At 38.0% G+C, this 26,010-nt stretch overlaps 1 protein-coding gene across 2 annotated transcripts; it reads right to left on the bottom strand.

The window, feature by feature from the left end:
- Positions 1-954: 954 nt before the first annotated feature.
- ZC3H14 (zinc finger CCCH-type containing 14) lies at positions 955-25,317 on the bottom strand. Of its 2 annotated transcripts, none has more exons than XM_009280762.1 (16): positions 25,280-25,317; positions 22,046-22,160; positions 18,981-19,021; positions 18,429-18,624; positions 17,653-18,073; positions 15,575-15,735; positions 14,360-14,460; positions 11,592-11,747; positions 10,003-10,077; positions 9,380-9,536; positions 7,392-7,615; positions 5,117-5,237; positions 4,036-4,172; positions 2,893-2,987; positions 1,881-1,987; positions 955-1,237 (listed from the first exon to the last, which is right to left on the bottom strand). In XM_009280762.1, the coding sequence occupies exons 2-16, from the start codon at positions 22,135-22,137 to the stop codon at positions 1,231-1,233; spliced, it is 2,091 nt and encodes a 696-aa protein (XP_009279037.1). In that variant the 5' UTR covers positions 22,138-22,160; positions 25,280-25,317; the 3' UTR covers positions 955-1,230. The 2 variants fall into 2 exon arrangements, with proteins under 2 accessions (XP_009279037.1, XP_009279036.1); XM_009280761.1 differs by lacking the exon at positions 955-1,237 and adding an exon at positions 1,441-1,784.
- Positions 25,318-26,010: the final 693 nt, after the last annotated feature.

Raw genomic sequence — 26,010 nt, 5'->3', positions numbered from 1 at the left:
TCCCTGTAACAATGTTGTATGTTTATTTAAAGTGTGTGTATATATATATAAAAAAAATGTCAGATTTTTGCATTAATTAAGATTTTTTTAAAATTTGAATATGAACTTTGAATACTTTATTTCACAAAAAAAAATTAAAAAATACCTTCCTGGAGTGTTAAGTTTCAGAATTCAAAACTATATTTGTCAAATTTAAGTTTAAAATATGTAGCTAACATTGTTTTCTGATATTGAATGTAAATATTTGTAAAAAGAAATTCTTTTGTATATTTTTGTGAAAATGTAGTTCCCCAAAAGATACAAAAGATTTAATAAAAAAGTGCATTTATGTTACTGCTCAACACTTTTCATCATTGTAACACCGCTTGAATGTAGTTACGGTCACCTCCTGGGATTATTTTTTGCAATGTAAGTCACGGGCACTGTCTCAGATGACATCATTACAGTGTATGCCCAGTAGTCAGGTGTAGTGGAAGAAAACCAGATTCTTCAGAAGGAGAGTCAGAGGGTACTTTCTGTCTTCCTGGTGTAAAGGGAGACATCTGAAACTGTTTATTTTCAAGTGAAGTGGTATTTAATTTTGTAGGCTCTTTAAATGGAGCACAATACCATTAGTTGTTTAATTGTTCTTGCTTAACGAAGCATTTTTGTTCCCTTGTCTTTGTTTTTTCCCCGTTTGAGAAAGTATCGGGGGTACGATGACTATTACTTGGAAGAAATGCCCAAAAGACAAATCATTGACACTCCTTCCCTGTGAGCGGTGAAGAGTTCAGTCACCATTTGCTAGGACATCAGTTCAGGGGTATGCACCGTACCAAACATCTGCGGAACAAAAAATACTTCCGGTATGATCCGAACACAGGAATAAGCTTTCTACGACCTTCTGACGATACACTTGGTTCTTCAACACACCTCATCTTAAGCAAGAAATGTTCCCAAATCGAACACAAAATGTGCTTTGAAAGTTTTTAATGGAATTTAAAGTAAAACTTTTCTTACGCAGACATTTTCTTCTTACAGTGTAAAAAAAATGTAAAATTGCTCAAACTTACTTACAAACTTGGAAAATTAGAGACATTTCAAGTATGCAATCAACCTCATTTTATGAAAACAATGTATATTAAAAGTTCAAAATGCATGAATTTTTCTAACATCCTGTGCCCCAGTGGTTACTCTTCCTTTCCGCTACCGTCCAAAGGAGGCAAAGTTCAGTCCCAAGTTGTACCATAATCATTCACTGAGGGGAAAGAGAAAAACAATTCACGTAAGTAACAATCCTACCAGCCTGTAAAGATGATTTCAGAACTGATTTGCATCCTACCCCTGTAACGATTAAGACCTTTGCAGATGAGATTAGTTGGAGTGAAAGGCTCAAGTGATTTAACTCCCTTTGAGACAGCTTTGGGAGGTCTGCACCCAGATTATGAAAGCGGGGATAGATGACAGATAGAGCTGTTCTGCCCGAAACGCTCTGAGAAACATCTGAACATTTTGTGGAAAAGACAGTTGGACACAAGATAAAACAACAGTAAAGAAGAGCGGATGTTGGATTTTCAGCTTTATTCAGGTAAAACGCAGAAAACACGACATGTCCAGGTCAGGGTTCCAGTGACTCTGCCATCTCCTAGCTTGTAGGGCACTTGTTTTTCAGTGTTGCATCACATCGTTAGTTAATGTTTACGCTACTACAAACAAACAGTACAGAGTTCTCTTTAAAAGAAAGATGCCTATAACAGGTATCTCTCTTCACACAATCTTCATTGTTCATCACACGCGCATTACTCCTGCGAGTAAAATTACATTTGTGACGTAAGTCACAACATACATGCATTTTTTTAAATTTTATTTTTCTTGGTCAGCTTTAGAGTGTGTCATCTCACCTGGTTTGAGTTCGAGTCCATTTCAAGGCATGGCGTGGAGGTACAGCAATAGCTGGATGGTAAAAAGTGCAGTCTGGTCTTGTACACTGGGTATTAAATCTACAATGCTAAAAATGAAAGCATTTCAGAAAAGGCTACTCAAAGCTGGCTGGCTGAACTCCTGAACAAGCTAACCTAGAATCTGTTGCATGCAAATTTCTATTACTGTGTCATATCTGATAGATAATTGAATCAACAGCTACACAGACTAGTGCAATCAGTTCAACCCAGTGGCAGAAGGAAATCCTTTTGAAAAAGCGTTAAGAGTTAGATGCTCCAAACGGCCACTGCACTGACAGGTGGAAGTTCCTTTGCTTGTAGGGGTTTACAGAGTTTAGTTTCAATTGATCTGTGCATACAAGTTAGGAGCATGACACAGCGTTATCTGAAAGGCAGAGGAAAAGCCCGAGTATCTGGCTAATAATATCTGGGAACGGAGTCCTGGGGACCCAATGCATTTCAGCACTGTTAGGGCTTGAAAAAGCTCTGAACTTACTGGCATAAGAATATGCAGGGACACAATTCTATAGAATAGAAGTATTCGAGTTATAAACTCTCGTACTATATAAATTAAGTTAATAAACGCCAGGGTAACTGGGCAATCTTTAAAGTTCTTGTATATTGCAGCACAGCTGAAGAAGAGTCAAGAGTCTGAAACATATTCCTTCTGTATAGGCTACAAGATGTCCTCCTCCTCTGCCCCCAGCATCCTGGCCGGGCAGATTTTTGACAGGTGCTATGGCTGTCTGCCTGTTTCAAACTCCCCAGAAGCATCCAATGGAAAGATTATTTAAAAATAAGTTTTCCAAGTTCTTTAAGTCACTGCTTTTGCATATTCTGTTTCTGAGCTAAAGTTAAAATGCAAAAAGTAAAAGCAGAAAGTATGAAATACTAGTGATGTTTCCTGACCCAAAGGAATGTATTTCAAGTATCTTTCTAGAAAGGAAGGGAAGAGATAGGAGATAATTCTTACTTTCGGGTGGTAAAACGGACATTCCATTTTCTTACAAGCAGGAAAAAACTTGCACAACGGACTGCTGGTGGATATAGATGGTGTGGGTAGCGGTGCTAAGCGTAGAAAAAAAAGAAAAGGAAGTGAGCCTGGATCAGAATAAACTGCTTTTTTAATATAGTTCCACACAAACTTAAATATATCAATCATTCTGCAAGAAATTATGTTTTACAATACACCAAAGTTCCACAAGAAATAAGGGAAGCATATCACAATGCACTAAGCGGATCTCATCCTGGGGTAGAACAAGACTATCAGGTAATCATTAGTCTCGGTTCTTTACCATGTCAGGACAGAAAGTACCATCGTCATGGCAATGCTTCCAACAAATTAAGCAGAGATTCTGGTAGGCAGAGACATTCAAACGTTAAATTTAGACAGCAGCAAGCCTGTCAGAGTTTAAGCTAACCGGACTGAAAAGCGCAGGCAGTGCACTTTCCAGGAATACACAGGAGCTGCTGGAAATGACAGAGGAGATGAGATAAGCACATTGTACTCTGCCTTCTGGCAAAGCAACAAAACTGCATCGTACTATGACTAAGGGCTAAACCACTTCCTGAAGAGCATGACTCCAGCGGAGTAAAGGCCCTCCACCTTGGCACTGTTCAAAGGCTCAGGCATACCAGCCCGTAATCCAGACGCAGCTATTGCCTTCACTGGGTAACCTCATCCCTGCAAGTCATCTCATCGTTACATAAAGTTAACTCCTACAGTGTCATTAAAGAAAAAAAAGCGTTCATACAAAGACAGAAACCTCTGTTTTCAATTTGTGTCACAAGCTGTTGGTGCAACATGTATCCAATTTAAGAAACAAATTTGAGTTGCAGTCTTATCCCTCCAGAAGAAGGGACTGCTTGTGCAAGTCACCACTTTGGCCTTGCACAGATTTCGTATGGGCTCTTGCGTAAGAGCGTTCAGGGATTTTTCTGCTAACAGTTTGTGCAGTAACACTGGATTATTATTCTTCATCTAGCACTAAGAGTTGAAATAAAATTAAGTCAAATCAAGCAAAACTTTTTTCACCTCTGTCAGTTTCTGCTTCCAAATACACTGTTTTCCCTTCAGCACTTTCATTTAAAGCTCAGAAAAACAAGAGGTGCTCACCTGGTTTAGGAGGTGGATGGGGGGTTCGTCGACTGGCGTGAGTGTAAGGACAGTCTGGCTTAGTGCACTTCGCATCGTATTTACAGTTTGGATGGATGAACAAGCATTTATCAGCAAATTTGCAGTTAGGAAAAACTCTGAGGGAAAAGAAATTAAGTCATAAGCCCATGCTCGGAGCAAAATCCCCAAGCAGCTGTTGCGCATGAAAGCCAGAATATCACAGAAAGCCACAACCGCAACAGGGTTTGCACACGTGTGTCAGTTACTTCCAAAGCAGGGCATGCGGCTGTAGGGTACTAGCTGTACACGAGCAGATCCGTATTCATTTTCCCTGTGGACACTCTTTACATGCAGTAAGTAACTGCACTACCTCACACCCGGGGGAGTTTGTCAGCAAGCTACCTGTTGTAAGCTAAGATGCATTATTCTTAGTGTGCAGGGCAGAGCAGGAAAGGCACTGGAATTCAGACCTTTGCACAGAGGGGCACAGAACTCACAAAGTAATATGGTTCATTTACTGAAGAGAAAGTGTTATTTTGCATTTGGTTATGTCAGATTTTAAAAGAAAATTCAAATGTCTGAGTAAATGAAGCAACCCAATCTGGTAACATTTATCTCGAAACAGAAATGATTTTTCTAGACTGTTGCTGCTCGTGGAAGAGAAGGCAAAGGTACAGCACACATGCAAGAGTTAGTCTTTGCTCTCAAATAAAAAATTACTGCATTACCACGTAATGGTACCCTAATGCGTTCAAAAGCATTTTGACAGCTAGCAGTACAGTGCCTCTTGTTTTAAGACACCAATTCCCACATCTCAAGGCAACACAAAACCACCAGCCTTATGCTAAACTAAGCTTTCTTCTGCATGAGCACAGCTGTGACTCTACTTACTGGAAACATCACTGTATTCTGACACATGGTAGATGGGAGGAAAACAGAAGAAATTACAGTGTGATAATCTAGCTGCGATCCCTACCCTACGAGACTTACACTGCCTTGGAATATTGACTAACACAGAAGGGAAATTTATAGCACCGAAATGAAAATAACAGGTCAAGTGGATGAGCTTTGCACTACTCACTTGCAAGGCAGCGTGGGGTGATGGTACACACACTCATCTCCATTTTTACAGGCAGGCCAGTACTTGCAGCGCTCAAGCACCTTCTCCTGTTTTTGCAGCACATTTAACTGTTCCATATCCACTAGGAAAAAAAAAGGAAAAAACCCACCAAGCTGGGACCTTTATGATTCTATATGCAATTTGGCATACACAATATAGCGTAATTGAAATTCACAGTATTTCCTATTCTCTCTCTCCTTTTAACCCAATTCTTGATAAGCCTCTACTAATCAAAAAAGTCATGACAGTAAAAATTTATGTACCACCATATTATCTGAAGAAAATTTCCAAAACTACAAAGTGAAAGAAGTCATAATATTGGACTGAGAGCTGCCTTTTGGTGATAAAAGATCAAACTCGCACTGTTTATAATCAAACTCGCACTGTTTATAAGCAAAATAAATTAATTTTCTTCATAAATCTAAACTGAGGTGTGAAGTCAAACAGACCAGATCTCGATCAGACAAGACAAAGATTCTTCAAGTGAACCTTAGTTACGACTGTTCTGCTGAGCCACGTGTTAATAATAGCTATGCTTCCTTTCTCCACAATATTTTTTGCTCTAGAAAATTATTTCAAGAGATAAAGTAAAAAATCAGTTTTTACACTAATCAGATACGATTTATTAGTACAGGGACACACACCAAAAAAGAACCACTTTCATGTAATTTGCTCGGACAGATAGCACATCCACTTCAGTTACCTGAACCCAGACTCCAATCCAAAAAGTATTTTAAGAAATTCCAAGCGGAAACATTCAATACCTTCACTACTCTTACGGGAACCCGGGACTTTGACTTTCTCCTATTTAACATTATTTCTAAAACCTCATTCTGCAAATTCAGGCAATTAAGCATATACCTTCACTGTTGTCTTATTTTCCCAAATCCGCCTAAACCTTTGACTTTTCAAAGCTTTCCAGGACTGCTAGTTACCTCTCTAACCTTACCAGTGACACGCTTGCTCCAGCTTCGTTCTGTCCTCAGCCTCATTTATGCCTTCTCCTTGCAACGCACCGAAGCCAAATAATGCTATCCTATTGTAAAACCACATCGCTTGTACAAATCACTTCTACACTGACCTGATTCTGTGCAAACTTCAGTCACACCCGTGCTACTTCTGGCTAACGTAGCTAATCAAATAAGAATCCCTAACAGAGATGTAACTGTATCAGCAACACTCTCCTGCACCAAAGAGCTTTAGTAAGGAGTATGAAAGGGACTATACTAGTAAAAGCACAGATTTGCAAGGGTAGTACTCTAATACATCTTTCATTGTACTAGTAAAAATGTGCCAATGGATATATAACATTCCTTTCTTCTTCAAGACTGCCTGATATGAGTAGCGCTTCTGAAGCCAGTGGGACTGAAAGGACATGGACTTAAAAGATCTTTTGCTTTTCCCCCATGGTTCTCTCATAATTGCATTACGCATTTACAGCTGGATGCATGAAATTTAAGTTCTCTGTATAGCATCAAATACTGTTCTTTATTTAATTTAGAAAATTTGGATGCACTACTACTATGGAAAATAAAGGTCTTCTTGTAAGAAAACTAAAAAAATGAATCCAAGCACGACCTTAAGGCAAGTATTCAACAGGTCTATGACAAAACAACGTCCTTTATATTTTTCATCACCGTTTCAGCATTCTAAACAATTAAAACATAGGCTTCAGCAAGCAATTTCCCACGTTAGTCAAAAGGTATCCTGAATACATAATGTTCAAGTAAAATCATACACTGTTTAAGTTCTACTTTCAGAGATTCTAGCAACTTGACTCTACCGACACCTTATACTTAACAGGCTCCTTTTGACATCACAAATCTCGACAGAAATATTAATACCAAATGATTTCTTTTTTAAAGTTCAAGGCACGGCAGAATGTTCATCATAAAACCTCCTGTCCATCAGCATGGGGACAAATGATAATGGGTCAACAAGAAGTGCAGATTTCTGGCAATGAAGACAAACTACATTTTCAAAAGAAAAAAAAACAATTTCACCAACACTGAGATGTGTGGAGAATTACCTACGTGCCGTATGGCTCTAGTTTATCAAGATAAAGGCTTCTACAGATGTGGCCCCACTGAACTACCACGTTTCGTTTGCCTAGAGAATGTTCTAATTTGAAGAATAAACACCATCACTTTGATTTCTTAAGAATGATATATCCAAGAGTTCTGTCCACAATCGAACCAGCACATTAATGTTAGATCCTGTCGGTAAGCATAATTACCATCACAGCTCTCTAGCTGCCTGGTTACAATTTGCATCTGCTGTGCTCGAAGGCCTTTTAATCCTTTGCCGGCACACATATTTTGGGTAACTGGCTTTAATCCTTCAGTTATACACATATCTTCCTCTTCTTGATCAGAAAGGTATCCCGGTGGACTGGGCACGCCATCCAGTGTCACGATGAACTTGGGACTAGCAGGTTTCTCTGGCTGTGCAAGCTGGTCTCTATCAAACAAAGAAATGTAGTAACAATAGATTTTCTGACGCCAAACGTTTGAGTAAAAGCAAGCTGCACTAGTAGCAAAAGTAGTACAAGCTAATCTATGGAGAGTCACGCAGTAATAAACCTTCTTTTAATACTACTACTAATATACCCCAATTAACAGTTTGCCTTCTAGTCTCTCTGAAGCGCTAATAAGAAATACAGCTTTCAACGGCATACAACAGAGAATCTGGCGGGTACATTTCAGTTTGTTGCATTCTGCTCAACAGACAGATCCGAAAGCTCATTTACAGACACAGTTAAATAAAGGAAAGCGATTAATCTTTTGAGGAATCTAGTTTTGAGACAAAAAAAGTGAGGGTAAATACCATTCTTGAAATCATGAACCTTTAACACACAAAACAGGTGTCTCCTCAAAAATAGTGAGCAGCGCATTATGAAACAGTGGGTGTAAAAGTTTTAGGGCTAGGAAGAGATAATTGAAATACTGACACTAAAAACTTTGATGCTCAGCCTGATCGAAAGATCAGTCTAGCCTAGTATCCTGCATCTGATAGTAGCCAACACAGATAAAAGAGGGAGTATAAAAGCAGGGGATGCATACGTTTTCTCCACTCTTCCACCCATTTCACCCAAGGGATTTCCTGAGTGGCATGTGATTCTAAATATTTGGAAATGCACTATGGAGTTCTCACTTTGACAAACGGTGATAGTATAAACTTTGCTTCTCTGTGAAATTACGCTAAAAGCAACTACGGTGTAGAATGCCTTTAAGAAGAGAGAAAAACAACACATTAAAAACATCACTAGCCAGAACTTTCAAGTTCAAGCAGCCAGAAATTGATCTATTCACATGCAAAAATTTACCACCCTCCTGTAGCACAGTCACAGTTTTCAACTGTGACATTGTGAAGTTATCCCTTTGGGTTTGTTTGTTCATTGTTCGTTTTGTTTTTAATTAACACAGGCTGTTTAAAGCCATTCATGAAAAGGAAACATTACAGTTTCTCAAACACAGCAGCCCACAGTGATGAAGTACATCACATTGTTCTGAGTGGTTTTTAACTCTAACAGGTAAGATACATAAAACTCTTTGGTAGCAGGAACTATCAAGGCCTTTAACAAGTGAAGAAAATGACTGTGCACTGGCCATCATTCCTCCGGGGAAATGCAAAAACATCCACAACACATCATTTGAAGCTGACATGAACTTTAAACTCTTCTTGGCCAAACTCACCACTAAGGAGCCTTAAATCAATTGTCCCACATGCCACTTAACTGTTTGTTGGCATACGGGTACTGAGCTACCTGCATGCAGAACGTGCTGTTTTCGCTCCAGCACCGAGAGCTCAGGGTCCACCACACTCAATATTGCGTTAAATGACATTTCTTAAGAAACGTCACCTCAGGGTGAAACAGATGTAAAACTAAAGGCAATTTCAGCAAAATTATTACTTAACTAAGATTTCAGAAATCAGAACAGCTATGACAAAAAAGAGCAGTACTTTTCAGTTCCTTCTTCTTTCTTGCAAATCAAAGACATGCTCAAGCTACAGTTGACCCTGGGAATTACTTTCCATTTACAAGGATTTCTGGGAGTTTTTTTGCCCCTGCTTTTTTTCCTCTGCTATTTAATGTCAGTCCATCTTCCATGATGTCAGAGATCCTGACTGGACTGACAAAGCACAAGTGTGACTGAACGATTCCATCTAAACCACAAACAAGCATTCTAACTAATAACAGTCCTAAAAGTAGTAACTTTTTACCGTGTCTGTATTAGACGTCCTGAGAGTACTCGTATTGCCTCTGTAGCCCTCTTTGCCAATTGCTGATTCTGTGGCACTATTTCCTCAGATAACTTGGGCTTCTTCAGGATAAATGACCTAGTATCTGTATGGACCATAGATTCTGCATCATAGTAATCTGAATTGGGAGAGAAATTACACAGAAAAGAGAAAAATAAGGTTGTAGTTGTACTCTTAACTTACAGCGTATTTTTAAATATCAATTTACATGGCCAATAAGCTAATTTTATTTTGTTTTATTTTCTTACTAGTAGCTTCCAGAAAACATTTTAATTCCTTGCTTATTCCACAGAAGTGGATCAACAGGAGCCATAGGCCACATCAGGCCAGACCAGGAAACTTTGTTACTGGAATGGCTGTGCTGAAACAGCACTGAAGGGCGTCCGCACCCCCCCAAAATCTCTTAGCCTTTGAACACCTACTGATGTAACGCTTTTATTCCTTAGAGATGTAGAAAGTAGAAAATACTAGAAATCAGTATAATTAATTGAAAAGGAAGTTGTATTTTAACATTCACTGACCAGTAGTGTTCAATCTGAAAACTAGCAATTTTTGTTTAGGAATAAAAGATCACAAGACTTAACCTTGAGTGACTTGCAAGGTATCTTCAATCACAGGATCAGTCTGGAGCCGAGAAGAGAGCTCCTTTTGTTCAGCTCCTAAAAAAACCCCGTAATTAGAAGCATATTTTACTGCATGTCAGAATGAAACTATAGATTAAAGACCTGAAGCATACTCTTCTAATTCTTTTGATAAAAAAACCCCAAACCCTCCACACTTCTAACAAAAAGAAGCCATTCTCATTGTTATGAACCCCTTTCTCTTTGTTTCAGAAACAGTAACAAGTTTTCTCCAGCCAGATGGCATGGCAAAATCTAAATACTGAAAGACTCTAGTCTTTCCCGTAATCATTGCTCAGGACAAACTAGGTCTGTGGGTATGGCAACTTAAAGACCGAGTTATTCCTCCTTATTTGTAGAGGTGTTGACTATTCAGAGAACACACACATGGAAAAGCAGGTAACTACAAGGGACTACTTTAAGGTCTTCTTAAAAGAGGTGAAACAAATCAGAGTAGCACTGTTCTACGTTTGACTTATGATTTGAAAAAGTTTATTTTCCTTTCTGTAGATTTCCTAAGCAAGCTGTCATTTCCATTTCAATGGCAAAAGAGCAAAAATATTTAGCATAAATATTTTCTGTACATTAATTCAAGGACTGATAAAGCTTCTTCTTACTTCCTTTACAGATACAATTTCATCTATTATATGTTGGCAGAAAGATTCCAAATACATCTATATGAGAAATAAGAGACTGAAAAAATACTTTTTTTGTTTTAATAACGAATGTTTACCATTCCTTAACAATGACTGTGAGCTGATGTAACAAAGATTTTACTCAAACGAAATTTTACTCAACAATCTAAGTATCTAAATACTTAGCAAGAGTAAACTAACTTCTTCTTACAGAAGTGTTTTTCCACTGTCTTATTTCTATGCTTCCTTGTAACTAACACAGACACACACACATTTCTTTCTTTGTAACAAAATCATGCTGAAAGATACTTTGATTGCCTTTAAATGTTATGCCATTTTCGTTCAGGAGTTTCATAACAGAAGTAAAAACGAAGCTTACTGTTCACACAGTTATCCTGGCATCAGCTGTCCTGTAACAGCAAATATAGTACTCCAATATTTATACAAAAAAATAAAACATTAGAACTATTTGTGTGGTAACAATATGTTGGAAAGAATCTTTAATACTTCATATGCTGCAGAATTATTCCAAATGTAGAGTATCTTAACTCTCTCACATAAGCTTCGTGACAGAATTACTCCTACAAGATAGTAAGGAAAAAAATGCAAAGGATGGGGAAAAGAGAAGTTATCCCAACATAAATGGATGCATTTGCTTATGCAAAATTATTCTTCAGTTATATGCCAGAATGCTATACCAGCCTTTGCTTACTGATTAATTCCTCTGAGGTTATCTATGTGTGTGTGTATATGTATCTACCTTACAGCCATGCTTTAGAAAGCTGCTTGGTTTTCAGGGCATTTCCACATGCAACTTTTGATACTGACTTAAAAATTAAAAGCGTTTCTTTTCTCTGCTCAGCCTGTTGTAAAATGACATTCCCTGGTATAAATTTTTAAAGAACATTATCAGATTACCTTGAATTCCTTCAACTGTCTGCTCCTTTGGCTCTTCTGCTTGAAGCTGAGAACTCAGAGCGGGCAGTCTGTTTTGCACATGGATTACTTCTAACTGAGATTCTTCTGGGCTAATTCGAGTTCTTGGTGCAACTGGAACAGTCTGTTTCTGTGGAACTTTAAATAAAGAGACAATGGTAAATCATTTACATACAACCCAATCACGCAACAGTATTATTTTTACATATGGTGCTAGAATAACTCTAATAAATTCCTACACACACAAAAAAAATCCCAAGCATCTATGTCCACAAAAATCATCTTTGGCTACCTGTAAAATTCTTAGTGTGAAAGCACATTCGTGCACGTGCATAGAGCACTCTATGAGTGGCACCTCGGAACATCTACTTGTAATACAAAACAGCATGAGAAGGATTAGAGTGACATCAGTGAAGTATTCATTCATCCACTTCCACACATAATTAATTTGGTACTTTCTTACAGTATTGAAATCACTTTCATTCCACCTTTCATATAAACAATCACGGATTATCAATGTGTACTTTTCATACAGTGTCAGCTACCCTATGCTAAGGTGCTTGCAAATAGAATATAAAACTCGATGACAGTAGAATCATAGAATCGTTTCGGTTGGAAAAGACCCTTAAGATCATCGAATCCAACCGTTAACCTAGCACTGCCAAGTCCACCACTAAACCATGTCCCTAAGCACCACATCTACACATCTTTTAAATACCTCCAGGGATGGGGACTCCACCACTTCCCCGGGCAGCCTCTTCCAATGCTTGACAACCCTTTCTGTGAATAAATTTTGCCTAATATCCAATCTAAACCTCCCCTGGTGCAACCTGAGGCCATTTCCTCTTGTCCTATTGCTTGTTACTTGGGAGAAGAGACCGACACCCACCTCGCTACAACCTTCTTTCAGATACCTGAAAGGAGACCTACAGCTATTTGTAGCATGGAATTTGGGGGTAGCAGGATGGCAGGTTGACTTCTTTACTTGGCTTCTGCTAAGACCGTCAGAACTGGTTGTGAAAGGCTAAGCATATTCTTCCCTTGGCTGAATATCACATCAGCACTCAACTTCTGACACATACAACTAAAAGGTACTGCTCAGTACTGGATTTATCATTTACGATCTTACCATTTTGTTTTACCTATGTATTTCAAATTAGCTTATTTCCATATTCCATTCAAAATACTTAAAAAAACCCCCATGAAATATTACCTCTGAAGTGGAAGAACCTGTACGATACTTCAGATAAAATTCACAAATCACCTCTGTATTAAACCACAAAGTGGTGCTTTTTGGTCTCTCCACTGAAATTTTCTCATGTTGATAAGCCAAACTACAAGAGCTTCCTGCATCACCCTAAGTACTGTTCCCTGTGTGGCTGCTTTTTCCACCATAAACACTCCTTGCTGGGTAACTGGCATCAGAACATAGGAGTATCAGTGCTCCTACCTCTTTTCTTAACAAACTGCTCATTCTGCTTACCATCTAGAATGAAGACAAGCTCTTAATGCTTGGGAGGCACTTACAAAATATATTTCATACAGTAAATGAACTTCTCAAAGAAAATTGTGCTTCCTCATTAATAGCAAATAATGTAAGTAGTCAAGCAATTCAATAGTTTACTAGAACTATTCTTAGTTAGTTTTTCTTCAATTCTAAGTTTGGCAATGATCTTTATTAGTCATCCATACAATTTATTCTGTTTTAAAACCAGCTCACTCTATATCCCACTTCTAACATGCACAGACATCTCCTCCAATTCAAGAGCCTTTGAACACAGAAAACTCCATACACGTCTCATGCCTTTAGATCTACTTATCAGCACCTCTGCAGCCTTGAAAATACAAGTAACGAGAAGAAAACAGGGAAGAAGTTCACAATGACCATTTTGTTTAGTATGTTAATGTAGAAGGAAGATACGTGTTTCTTACAGTTAGTTTGCAGGTTTTGAGAGAAGGCAGGCAAGAGATTTTGGATAGCTTTCAGTCTTGCTCCAGATGGCATAAAAGTCATGGTTTAAGTAAACGATCCTTCCCTGGCAATGTGCAATGCTTCCTGCTGACAACACTAGATTTATTACTACCCAATGAAATGAAAGCACATGAGGTAACAGTTGGATTTGCCCTTCTTCAGCAGAAGTCTCTCCTAGCTAGGAGAACTGAATGCCTACACACAGGCAACTGCTCAGTTGCTGTATCAACTGCCACTCAATACCTAAAACCACTGAACTAAAATTGCAGCCTCACTGTCTGAAGACAATATACGCTGATGTATCAGTCGGTATGTTGCTTGTTATTTTGCACTTCTATTACCTATATTCAGTGCATTTTGATTTTTTGCTGTTTGGCTTTTTTCTCCTCCTCTCTCAGAAGGAAGGAAGAGAGTGCAGAAAGGGAAAAAAGAGCAACCGATTAGATCAAACAACCTGCCTAATACTGAACACTTTCTCCTTGGCAACTATTAACTTCAGAAAACTTCTGGCACTTCCATTTTGTCTCTATACACTTTACAGACTTACTGTCTTGATTAATATATTTTAAACAACTCTTTTCTCTCTTGTTAATGTTTTCATAATTCATCACTGAAGATTAATGTAACGTTCACAGGACATGGAAAATCCCTTATGTGTGTCACTGACATGAGCTATTTAACATTCTGTTTTATCTCTAAGTGCTATCTTTAGCTTGGATTTATAAAACAGGGCTTGGAAACATTATAGCTTAGCACAAACAAAAATAATGCTAATTACCAGTGGAATAATTGGTTGTTTTTGTAACCGATTCCTGTGCTTCAGAGATGGCTTTCAGTATTAAATTCTTATTGGCCTGTTTTGAAGGTGGCAATGAAGGTCTAAGGGAGATAAAAAAATAATTAATTGTACACAAATTGCAACAGCAACTGTATCCATGTTAAACACAGATATTTCGACAGGTTAACACAGTTATGCATAATACTGATAGAAAAAAATCATCATCTAAAATCACTTTATCTATATTAGTTTTCAGCTTGTTAATCTATTCTCTGAGTGGATGAGGATCCACAAAATGCTCTCAAAAATGGAAGTCCAGAGGCGTGATTTCACCTCTCAGCTTAAGTTGCTGTAAAACCATGCTGCATCTGAAAGGCACAAACTCTGCCATTCATTTCCTCCCACCTCTGCTCCTCATATGCCTGTTGCTATGTTTGTGTTGGCACTAGTTATTATGCAGCTGCCCTCGGCAGCAAGATCCAGCTGAAAACTGACTCTATCAAAAACATATTAGTTGTAAAAAAAGCTTTGTTTGTCTTTGAACATCAACAACAAGGAAGCTTAAATCAGACAGATGTGCTGTGGCGCTGAAGATAAATTCAATAAAGTGTATTAGCTTAAAACAAATCTTATACAAGCTAGCACTGTAGATCAGTAGAACCATGTCTTCCATAGTTTAAATGTTCTTCCTCTTACTACTGAAAATCAGATACAAACCATTGACGTACTTTGACTGACACCTGACATTCAGACAGAATTAGGGAGCAGGAAAAAAAGGGAAAACCTCAAGTCTTTTGAAAAGTTAAAATCACCTTAAAGAACAAGTGACAATTGGTTTGAAAACTATTCCTGAAATAAAAACAAAGCAATTAAAACTCCTGGAAAATTATTTTACCACATTAAATACCTGGTGTGAAACATGCCAACATTAATTTCTTTTGCCAGTAAACTTTTCCCAAATAGTGTAAAATATCACATTCCGTTGCAGCTTATGCACAATAAAAACAGGTTACAAAATCAGAGGAAAAAAGGTGGTATAAACAAACATCTCGCCCACAAAGTTGTGAGATAGCACAAAAAATATAAAAATGGCTTACTGAATTTTGTCTGTCAATTTTCAAAACTGCAATCAGTTTTCCCCAACTTCCACTTTCAAAGTTTTTGTTCATTAAATTCATTCTGGAAACCACACAGAATCACTGAGATCTTAAGTACCTTCTTTCTGGCTTTGCAGGTACAGACACACTGCTGGAGATGCTTCCTGTGCGCAATCCATAGTCTTCCTCATCATCATCATCTTCCCCATCATTACAGAACTTTTTCACTTTGACTACTGAGCTTACAACAGGCAACCGTCTCTTCCTGGAGCTTTCTTCCTACAACAAACAGAGCAGCCAAAGCAATTAATTTAGCATAAAACATGTATTAATAAGCCAGCAAAGAAAATACTGCAATTCTATCTATAGCCAGAAGATGGAGAACTTCCATTCAAGTTGCATGAGTCTAGGACTACTGTACTGTCTGCAGAAACAAGTGACAGCACTAGAGAATATGAAAATCAGACATATTTACACTGAAACATCTAATTAAAAATGTAGCTGTAAATAACATTTAGAAAAGGAAAAGAAAAAAGTCTAAAGTACGGACAATTTATCCAACACCTAAAGAAAAAGCAGGTTTTCCAAAGAAATTCATACTACCCTTCAAAATGCACCTGTTGAAAGTCTGACAGAGAAAAGTGAAATCAGTATGAATGACTTTCTCCTCTGTATCAACTCTCATTTCAGATTAGTGTAAGGATTAATTTCTAGCAAGCTGACATATTCCAGAGGATGCTAATAGCTATGTAGAGCCAGAATGGTCCAGTGTAGGCAGTGCAAAGTCCCTGTTCTGACACAGCCACTCACCACCACCACAGCGCATGTGGTAGTGACAAATTTAAATGCTAGGCTGCGTGAAAGCATAGGAGAAAGCACACGTCAATAATTCCTGTAGGAACCATCACTCAGCACTGAACTACACAGGAGCACAATGAGGCATCTGGATGCCAGGTTTGTACACACTACCCTTTAAATGATCCTATATCCTATCCTCCAAGGAGAAAGAAATATGCTAAGGGATGGACCTGGACTACACCGAGACAGAAGATTCATACAGTAAAAAAGCCAATACCTACAGAAATTACCTTTTTAAAGGTAAAACTTCCCAAAGCACGGGAAGTTGTCTAAGAGAAGGCAGAATACAGCAAAGGTCCACAGTTCTAAGAAACACTCCTGAAATAGGCCTCTTCTGGACTTTATTAATGAAATAGTAATAGAAGAAAATTATCACAAGATCATTTTCTAACTTTTCCAAGGAGAGATGTGACTGTCATTCATCAATGACTTATGTACAGCCTTAAACAAATCACTATATTTTCACTATATTCTCATTCTCACTTCCCCATCTTAAAAAACAAACATCAGCCCCTATCTTTGTAAAGTATTCTAGATTTCCAGACAAAATTTGTCCTTTACACAGAACTAAGTAAGTAGTAGCAAAGACAGAGAACTATATAAGCAGTAACAAACACAGATGCACTTGGAATACAAGGTGTGTAAAATTCCTGCTTCATTACAACATTAGCAGCCATAACAATCTTCATTCCTCTCACAAAGAGCTCTTAACTGATTCATACGGATAGTCTTAAAGCTATCAGCTAGGACTATCACCCTGCCTGGCTTAGTCTGGCCTCCAAAGTATGTAGGGCAGCAATCACCTTTTAGTTTGTCCTTGTACAACACCCATCCCAAAGAGTTCTTAAAGGCCATGGTTCTAAATAGTATAATAATAATCCTAATAAGCAACATATCTGGGCTTTAGAGACTAATGTATATCTAGCATAGGTATGAATAAACAGCATCCAAAAAATACAGATTTACAGAACTGTGTAAAGCTGGAGATTTACATAGCACTTAGGGAACATCATGCTGTTCCAATGTTCTAGAGATCAAAATTATTATTTCTGACTCATCACATGCATCACAACAACGTGCTAACCCATTAGTCCAACTCAATATGGCATGAAGATGTACAAGCTAATTAACTCTGAGATGCAGCAACCTGTCAGGTGATGATGTTAAACTATGCAATCTCTTTTTATCAGTGGACCCAAAGAATGAAATCCCAAACCAACTGGTATCAGTGACAGAAGTCCTTCGATTTCTCCGAGGTCAAGATTTTACTGGAAGTGTACATAGCAATTTAGTTTCCTAGCAAGTGTAAAATATTGCAATAGTTTAGATCGTACTAACCTCACTGCCTACTTTATCGGCACTCAGTTTGGAGGTGGGTCTGTAACTCTCTGCTAAGCTGCCAAATGCTTCTGGATTGCACAGCTGGCCTGTTTCCAAAGACCTGCAGCTTTGCGTGTCTAACTGCCGGCTCCCCTGTAAGTTGCCCTGCTGTGACAATCTGTGCACATGTATATTGCCATCTGCACTCCTGCTAGCTGGTGGTCGGTAGATTTCAGCGGAAGGACGAGAAGAACCATAAGTTACAGTTACAATAGGTTTCTTCCGTGACAAAGGATTCTCCTGCACGAAGTTTAGGTCTTCATCAATTAGATCATCTGGTTCAGGTTTAATGTCAATTACAGCTTCTGAAGGTGACAATTCCCTCAAAGGCTTGACTGTAGATGTTAAGCGGGATGCAGAACCATCTTCACAAGACTGCCTGATAAAATGAGAAATTGCCAACTATTAACTCAACGGCAAATAAAGTTCTGGAAAATGAGAACTGTCTTTTCAAGAAAGCCAGCAGGGAAGAATCATTAAGGTATTATTGTTTATACAGGTCTAACACACTGATTGCTATTTTTAGTTTGGTTAATTAATCTAAGCCCATCTGTTGTTTAAAGAAATGGAACTGAATTCCTGATTTAATGTTTTTTATGCAACAATTTGTAGCAATGTTTTACTCTTCAAAACTACTTTGATCTTTCCAAGTATCTGTGCTCTTCAGAATGACTACTAGAGTCGCACAACTACTACTGTCTGAATATGTGTTAGTAAATAACCACAAGCTTTACCGTGAAGCAGTGTTCCTTTGTTCCTGCGAACTAGTTGAAACTCTTGAGTCATTTCTTTCAGTCCGAGTGCTGGAAACTGCAAGAGGTGGCAAGATATCCTCACGCCTCCTCTCATCACTCACACATGAACTGCTTTTGCTGGAAGGAAGGCTGCTCTCAAAGATATTAGGTTCTGAAGATTTTACACTAGTTGGTTCTGTGGGGACAGGTACCTTTCATTTTTACATCAAAGCACAGCAATACAGATTTTGCAGCAAATATAGCTAAGAAACTGCAAACAAGACATTGCGCAGATCTGAAAACACAACAGGCTGAAAGCTGTTTCAGCGGAAAACGTCAGCAAGAAACACCGAGAAATAAATTCTGGACTCAGAAATAAATTCTTTATCTCAAAATATAAAGCAATTTTCTAAAGAATCAGGACCCAAAAGACCATATAAACAGAAAATTAACAAAACAGTCAGCTAAGATCTTTTTTGAAACTCATTAGACACGCAACACTACACAGAAAAGATAAACCTACTTTCACTCAAAATTAATTTTCTTACTTACCAGTAGTCACAGATCGCAGCTTATCCAAAACACCGTGGAGCCTGAAACAGACGGGGGACAGGGAAGGAAGCAAAAGAGAAAAAGGAGAAATAAAAGAAATTTAACTTACATTCAGAACAATAATCTTTCAGAAACCAACTGCCTTTCCCCTCCTATAACAAGCATCTCATTTATCTAAGACTTCACTTTCCATCAACTGATGGATGTTTAACCTCAAAAGGAAGGCTTGAAGTATCTTGCCTCCAGTGAGTCCTCATACATGCAGGTAGAGTATTCATCACATCATCTACTTTTAGCATTTCATTGGTTTACATAATTAAAGCCAGTACTTTCCACTGTTTCACTACAATCAATGGTGTGAGTTAAGTGTCTTCAAAAGGAATGATTCGAAAAACCTAAGTTAGAAGCCTAAAGTATAGCTGAAAATTTTACTTCATATATGAAACTTTAATTACACAGCAAAGTTAATCATAATTGTAAATACAAATATAAACAATATACAACTCACAGCACTTAACATACTCAGGATTCTTCCAGCATGCTTTGTGTATATCAACAATATTCTCTGAGACATGCTGGTGAGCAAAAACATTTCAGCGAGGTACCAAATTTGCCGTTTGCCTGTGAAAAAGGCACCAAGCTGAAGCAATACAGAAAATCAAAAGGCTATAAAATAATGCTGTTTAAAAATAAACACACATTACAGTGAAAAGAAAGAAAAAAAAAGAAGCAAAAAAATCGCAACACATAAATGCATATCCTACTTAGAATTCAAACCTGACCATGGGCATCTCCATAATTTAGACTGAGTATTAGAAAGGACTTAAGGAACAAAAGCATTGAAAACTGGGAAAACTGAGACTGCATGTGAGTATAAGGAAGGCTTCTCAAACCTCCTTGTGAGTTTTCACTAGAACACTCTTAAAAGTTTCGTCAACTGAACTCTGCTGATGCCTATCAGTTTTCACACTGACCTCCGGATAACTGTGACCTGACACTTGGTTCAGAGTAAGAAGTGTTGGCCAACCAGCAGGACTGCCAGGTCTGCCACAGAATTGCTGTGAAACTTTTGCTAGCTGACCCCGAATTACCAGCTACAGAGGAATCTACCAAGGAAGGCAGACCTTGTTGAGCACTGTATTTAGCCAGAGACCGAACGCTTAAGAATGTAAACATTCTGGGTCACCTTTAAAAGAAATAAAAGCATATAAAACTCCCAACTACAATGCTGTTTAACTTTTTTCCACCAGTCCTCTTACAGCTTATTGCATAGGTTTCATCTTGTCTTCTTTTCCATCATTCTTTTAACCAATACCTACCTCATCACCTGATAAAGCACTCTGAAATTGAATTTGTATTTATAAGCAAATGTGGATACTGAATTGAGAATAAAAGACTCATTACATTTGGAATTTAAGCAGGTGTCAAAACCAGCAGGAGGTATAATATCTACATAGAGTTGATAACCAGTTTTAAAAATATATATATATATATATAAAAATCCTGATTTCTCTTCCCTGCTGAAAGTTGCTTTCTCTACATCTTTATTATTTTTTTCAATAAAGTTTTAGTTTCATTTACAAAGCCATAAAAGTGTTTTCTGCTACGTGTTATTGTATTATTTCTTACTGTATATCAGGATTCAATCAAAACCCTAGTACTGGAGTTACCCTCATTAACTTGTAAACCTCGCTAATTTGTCTAACTGATTCCCAAAACTACTATGAGAAAGACAACTGCATGACTTACTGATACAGTGAAACCCAAAAACTTTGCCTAGCCAAGCAACAAGAGGGAACAAAGAACATAAATGCCTGTGTATTTATAAAAAAAAGGGGTGCATGCCTAATTGCACTCCTTTCTTATATTTTTGACAAATGCCGGGAAAAATTGAAAAATTTGAAAGCAAACTCAAATTATATCCATACAAGTAACACTGTCACATGGAAACCCCTCAGTTTAAATAGTTAATACAGTGAATTGTAATAGCTGGAACTAATTTTCACTTTTTGCCAATGTTTATGGTTTCATAACATACCCAACTTCTAAAATGTTTCTCTCTGCTATTTAATAGCATAAAAACTCCTAACCAAATAAAGAGGAACTTGACTAATCATGTAGAAGAAATACTGGAAGCGAATGTAACCAGTCAATATGAAAATTTCAAAGGAAGCAAACTGAAAAAGCAGAAAAAATGTAGTATTTCTCTAATCTATACAAAACAAAATAATGTTCCTTAAAACTACATTAGGTTAGAGACTCAGAAATAAGATTAACTTGAAAAAAATACACAACTCCGAAAGCAATGAAAATCTCTGGAGTGAAATATCTGTTTGGATACTCTGAAACATGGAGTTAATTAAAGGTTTATACTGTAAGCCAAATTTCGTATTAGAAAATGCATGAGAAATATTATAATGGCTAAGGCTGTCATAAATTAATATTAATTAATATTAAGCATAAATTAATCCACACTGTCAGGAGTTTAGAAAAGAGTTCATCTGTTGCTAATTTGTCCTGCTCACAATAATTCTCGGGTTCTACTTTTGTTTTGTAGAGCTCCGTGGTGGTAATAAATAAACAGCCTGAGAGGTGGGAATACCTAAGCATTTGGTGCTAAGCCTTGTCAAAGACGGTATACAGAATTAGATCCACTGCTCATCTGTCCTGATATAGTAATTCCCATGCACAACAGCAATCTGAAGCACTATTAGCATAAAAGCAAAGAAGTTTGTCTTTGAAGAACTATTTTACATCTAACTCCAGTGAATAACACTCTCATGCTCACAGTGGGTTTTGCAGGAATAATTTTTTGAAGTCAACATAGGGCCCTCACTTACCTGAGCATTTCACACTTCATTCAAAAATCTGACTGGACTTATGACCAAACAAAGAATATAAGCCCTCCAGTCCTTTGCCACTCAATTATCACTGCAATAGCCTAACTGTTGATGGACTAAAAATAATTTACTTATTAGAGCTGCAAAGTAAAAGTTTTGATTAGTGTAAATTACACAATGGGAAGATTACTGGCAAGAAGTGTGACAAGTAGCTTACAAACATACCAGACAGTAAACCTGACAGTATTGTTTCCAAGGAAAAGGGAAAGGTCTTCTGTCATCTGCTCCTGACTCTTCTTATTGGCCACCATAACCATAATATAATCAGGGAGCTCTTCATCTAATAGAAAGAGAAATATGTTGTTTTAAAGTATAATAAATCATAAAAGATATAGCAAACATCTTTAAACATGTCACCAGATTTTTTTTTCCAGTTTTACTATAAACACTCTGCAGGCAGAGGATTAGGTAAGCAAATTAACAAGACTTCCATTTCCTCTGAGGTTCAATACAAGTTTCAGCTATGAGTGAGGAATAAAAGATCATCAACTTCACAAGAGCATAAGCTGAAGACAACAGTATTTAAAAAGTGAGTAAATAAAACACAAAAAGGACAAGATAAAAGAAAGCCACTCTACTGCCTATATCCTTTTACTTGAACACTAACAAGCATCTACAATTTTCATCACTTCAAATATTGCCAAATATAGCGCCCTATCCTTGTCAAATTTCCTTTAGTTACAAAGACCAAACAGAGAAATATCCCTTTCTGATTTGTGCATTAAACAAATCAAAACTGTATTAACTTCCAGATTTTTCATCTACAAAAACAATGAATATCAGGCCTTTAAAAAAAAAAAACAAACCAAAAAAACCCCCTGCAACCCCAAGAGTCTGATTATCTAACTCCCTAACGTATGTATGCAATTTCATACACAGTGAGAAATCCATTCCCCTGCTGGACTGTTCACACAGGGTACGCCTACTCATCAGAATGGATAGGGATGTGCTCAGAATCTGACATTAATACATTAAGGGTTTGGGGAGTTTGTTATTTGGCTTTTTACTTTGGCCTAGCTCTGATCTACTCTGAAGGACTGAATGGCGCATTTGTTGCTCAAGGGCATTAGGTATGCTTCTTGAGCCCATATTTCAATTTAGTTTAATCAAACACCTCATGCTCTCCAATACCACTCCATCACATGAACATAACAACAGTAAGTGAAGATAGTTGGGAAATCCACTTCAAATTGTGAATTTGAACCAAGGCACTAATATAGCTGTACTCATTTCATCAAGTTAAGTCTGTACACAACATTAAAAAGACCTAAAAAATGAAAAATCTTAAATAGAAATCAAAATACAAATCAAAGGAATTGCCTTTCTTCTGTGTCTCTCTATGTACCTTGTAAATAATTCATCTGTACCCTAGACTACAGAAATAACATACATACATTGCACCTGCACTCCACTACCACTATTCAAGTGTTCCAACATAACACATTCCTAGCCCCAACCCTAACTTTTTTTTGGCGTTTTTTTTAAAATGTAAACTACAAGTTGCACAAGATGGATGGATACCCAGATCTAGGAACTTAGAATTAATTTTATTTTTTGGCCAAACTACTTTTAAACCTGATCAGCTCCTCAGGTTGTTCAACATATGATAAAGTAAAGAAGAAGATACTTTAAGTATAGATCAAAACATAAGTTAGCACAATTACCTGTAACAGTATGATAGAGGAGAGGAGGGGAGAGGAGGAGAGGGGAGGGGAGGACTAGCAGTTACAGAAAGAAACAAAAGCATGGTTCTTGCTCACAGAGGCTACAATGAAGGAGAACCAATTTTTACCAGTTACCTAAAAAGAAGAAATAAGAGTGGTTTTGAAAAACATTACTTGGAAAGTTGTCCAAAATACTCTAGTCAAGAAAAGAAACCTGAAAAATGACAGAAATTTGGAAACAGTGGTTTAAAAACAAAAAAAGAGGCCAAGGGAAGTCAGACTTGGCAATAAAGAATACAAAGTTATTTAAACAAGTTCAGAAGCTGACTGAGAAGAAAGTGCAGATATTGCACGCTGATCTTGGGAACTGCCTTCTGAATAAAAGAAACAGAAAGAAAAGAAAAACAGAGAAAGAATAATCAGCCATAGCTGGAATCAAAGATTACTAGTATTCTACCAGCATCTTGGTATTAGAGATAAGAAAGATTTTTTCAGAAATGCAGGAAAAAGCAGACTCAAGGACTCAGAAACTGAAACCTGGCATGGCAGTAAAAAAAACAAAAATGAGTTACCAAAAAAGACAACTTTTGAGGTGGTGAAAAAAGACGACCTTACAATGAAAAAATTCTAAACATGGTTCCTTGGCACCTGCTGAGTTCAGAATGTCACCTCATAGGTCATTCCCTTCTACGGAGTCAATACATTTTGATTCCATAAAAACAATGGCCCCCTTTAAATAGGAAATAAGATGAATTCAAGATCAAACTACAAACTTTGAACTTGGTCCTGCAACTCATGGGATCTCTGAACTATGCTCTCAATTCCTTTCCTTCACCTGAAATCCAAGAAGCATCACAGACAGCAACAAGGAAGTTGCAGGACTGAGGTATTCTGCTTCCAACAGAACACTGTGTTAAGTTACCAACTTTTACTGCTGTAAAAACAGCTGCTCTTAAATGCAATATCCATTTAATCCTGGATTCAGGGGAAAAAAAACCAAAAAAACACAGACATTCACACTGCTCATATCTCTCTTCTCACAATCCAAAATAAAATCTCACCCTGCCTCTAAGATTGTTACGTATGTTTCATCAACATAATAGCTTAACATAGCTCTTAGTTTTCCCCTTAACAGTCAAGCTCTTACATTTTGCAGATTTGTCCTACATAATGTTTCTGACATGGCTTTTCCACCTCCTAAAACAGTCAGCCTATCTCTGTCTTACAGTAATATCCTTTCTCCTAATTTTGACAAATGTCCTACCCTGAATTCAAAAGGCTGTTGAAAAGATGCCTAAGAAAGACTGACTGCATCGCAGAGTGGTCACAGGAAACTGCTGTTATATTTGCAAGGATCTTGCTTTATATAATGTTTCTCCTTGTGCTTCAAAGAAACTTCCTTAAATATTCACAGACACATCATTGTTTGTTTGTTTTTCTTTCAAATCCCTTGCCACCATTCCTCCTTGAAAGGGGAGACTGTTAGCCTTGTAGTTCTTCACACATGCATGTCCATGTACTGCCTCCTCTTATGCTTAGACTATACGTATTTTGTGAAGTAAGTCTTTTTCTTTCATACTAGTCCAGCACTTCAGATAATTCATCTCATGCTTAAGGCCTCTGTATGCAGTAACACGAGTAATAAGTAAATACGCTGTTCCATTAACTAGCTGGCTGTTTCCTATCTAACAACAATGAACCTAAAGAAGATTGCTGAACACATGATAAAACTTACCAACATAAGCCCCCAGCTCCTGCAACTTTCCTTTTATAGCACCCTAAAAAATAATGAAATAGCATTTAAGGGATGGAGCAACAAAGTATTTCTAACTGCAAAACGGTGGGAGGCTTAGCAAAGGTTTTCTCATTAACTGTTTGAACACTTTGGTTTAACATGTTACTTTTCCTATTCTCCACTGCTCGTGATATAAATGTTGTAACAGTGAAGGACTGACAGCAGAATAGCGAGAACTACCAGGAATCTCACACTCTACCATATTTCCTATATACCAGTTCCTGGTGCTACCAGACAGCCTCCAAGTCCCAGCTGTCCTTTTTTAAGCGGAGACCATCCGGGCTCATGAGGTGCAAAGAAAACGAACCCCGGATGGTTTGATAAAAGGCCATTCCCGGCTCAGCAAGAAAAAAAAAAAACCACCTGCCAGGATTTTCAAACTGTAATTGCTGAGCGGGAGCCGCTGACAAGCCCTGACGGTAACGGGGGCTTACACCAAGGCCCGGCTACGGCTGCTCCCTCTCCCGGGCAGGTTCCGGGCCTGCGTCCCAGGAGGGCCGCTGCAGGGCGAAAACTCCAGCTCCGGGGGAGAGATGGCAGCTGCCCTCCGGGGTACGGTAGGACCCCGACTCCGCTTCCCAAAACAATGACTCTCCTGTTCGTACCCCTCTCCGGGGAGCCCCGAGGCCGAAGGCCGCACGCCGCGGGGAGCTCCTGATCACCACGGCCCC

The sequence above is a fragment of the Aptenodytes forsteri genome, unplaced genomic scaffold, assembly GCF_000699145.1.
Source record: "Aptenodytes forsteri isolate BGI_AS27 unplaced genomic scaffold, ASM69914v1 Scaffold193, whole genome shotgun sequence".
In the NCBI taxonomy this organism is placed as follows: Eukaryota; Metazoa; Chordata; class Aves; order Sphenisciformes; family Spheniscidae; genus Aptenodytes; species Aptenodytes forsteri.
Note: the sequence above shows the minus strand (reverse complement) of the source record. Positions and strands in the feature narration are given on the sequence as shown.

Excerpts from the sequence above, each read along its gene's own strand:
- ZC3H14 (XM_009280761.1), bottom strand. The coding sequence starts at position 22,137 with ATGGTTATGGTGGCCAATAAGAAGAGTCAGGAGCAGATGACAGAAGAC. Across the intron at positions 7,616-9,379 it reads GGACGTCTAATACAGACACG|AGACCAGCTTGCACAGCCAG; the intron begins GTAAAAAGTTAC and ends TTTGTTTGATAG. Across the intron at positions 5,238-7,391 it reads GCAGCTAGAGAGCTGTGATG|TGGATATGGAACAGTTAAAT; the intron begins GTAATTATGCTT and ends TTTTTTTCCTAG.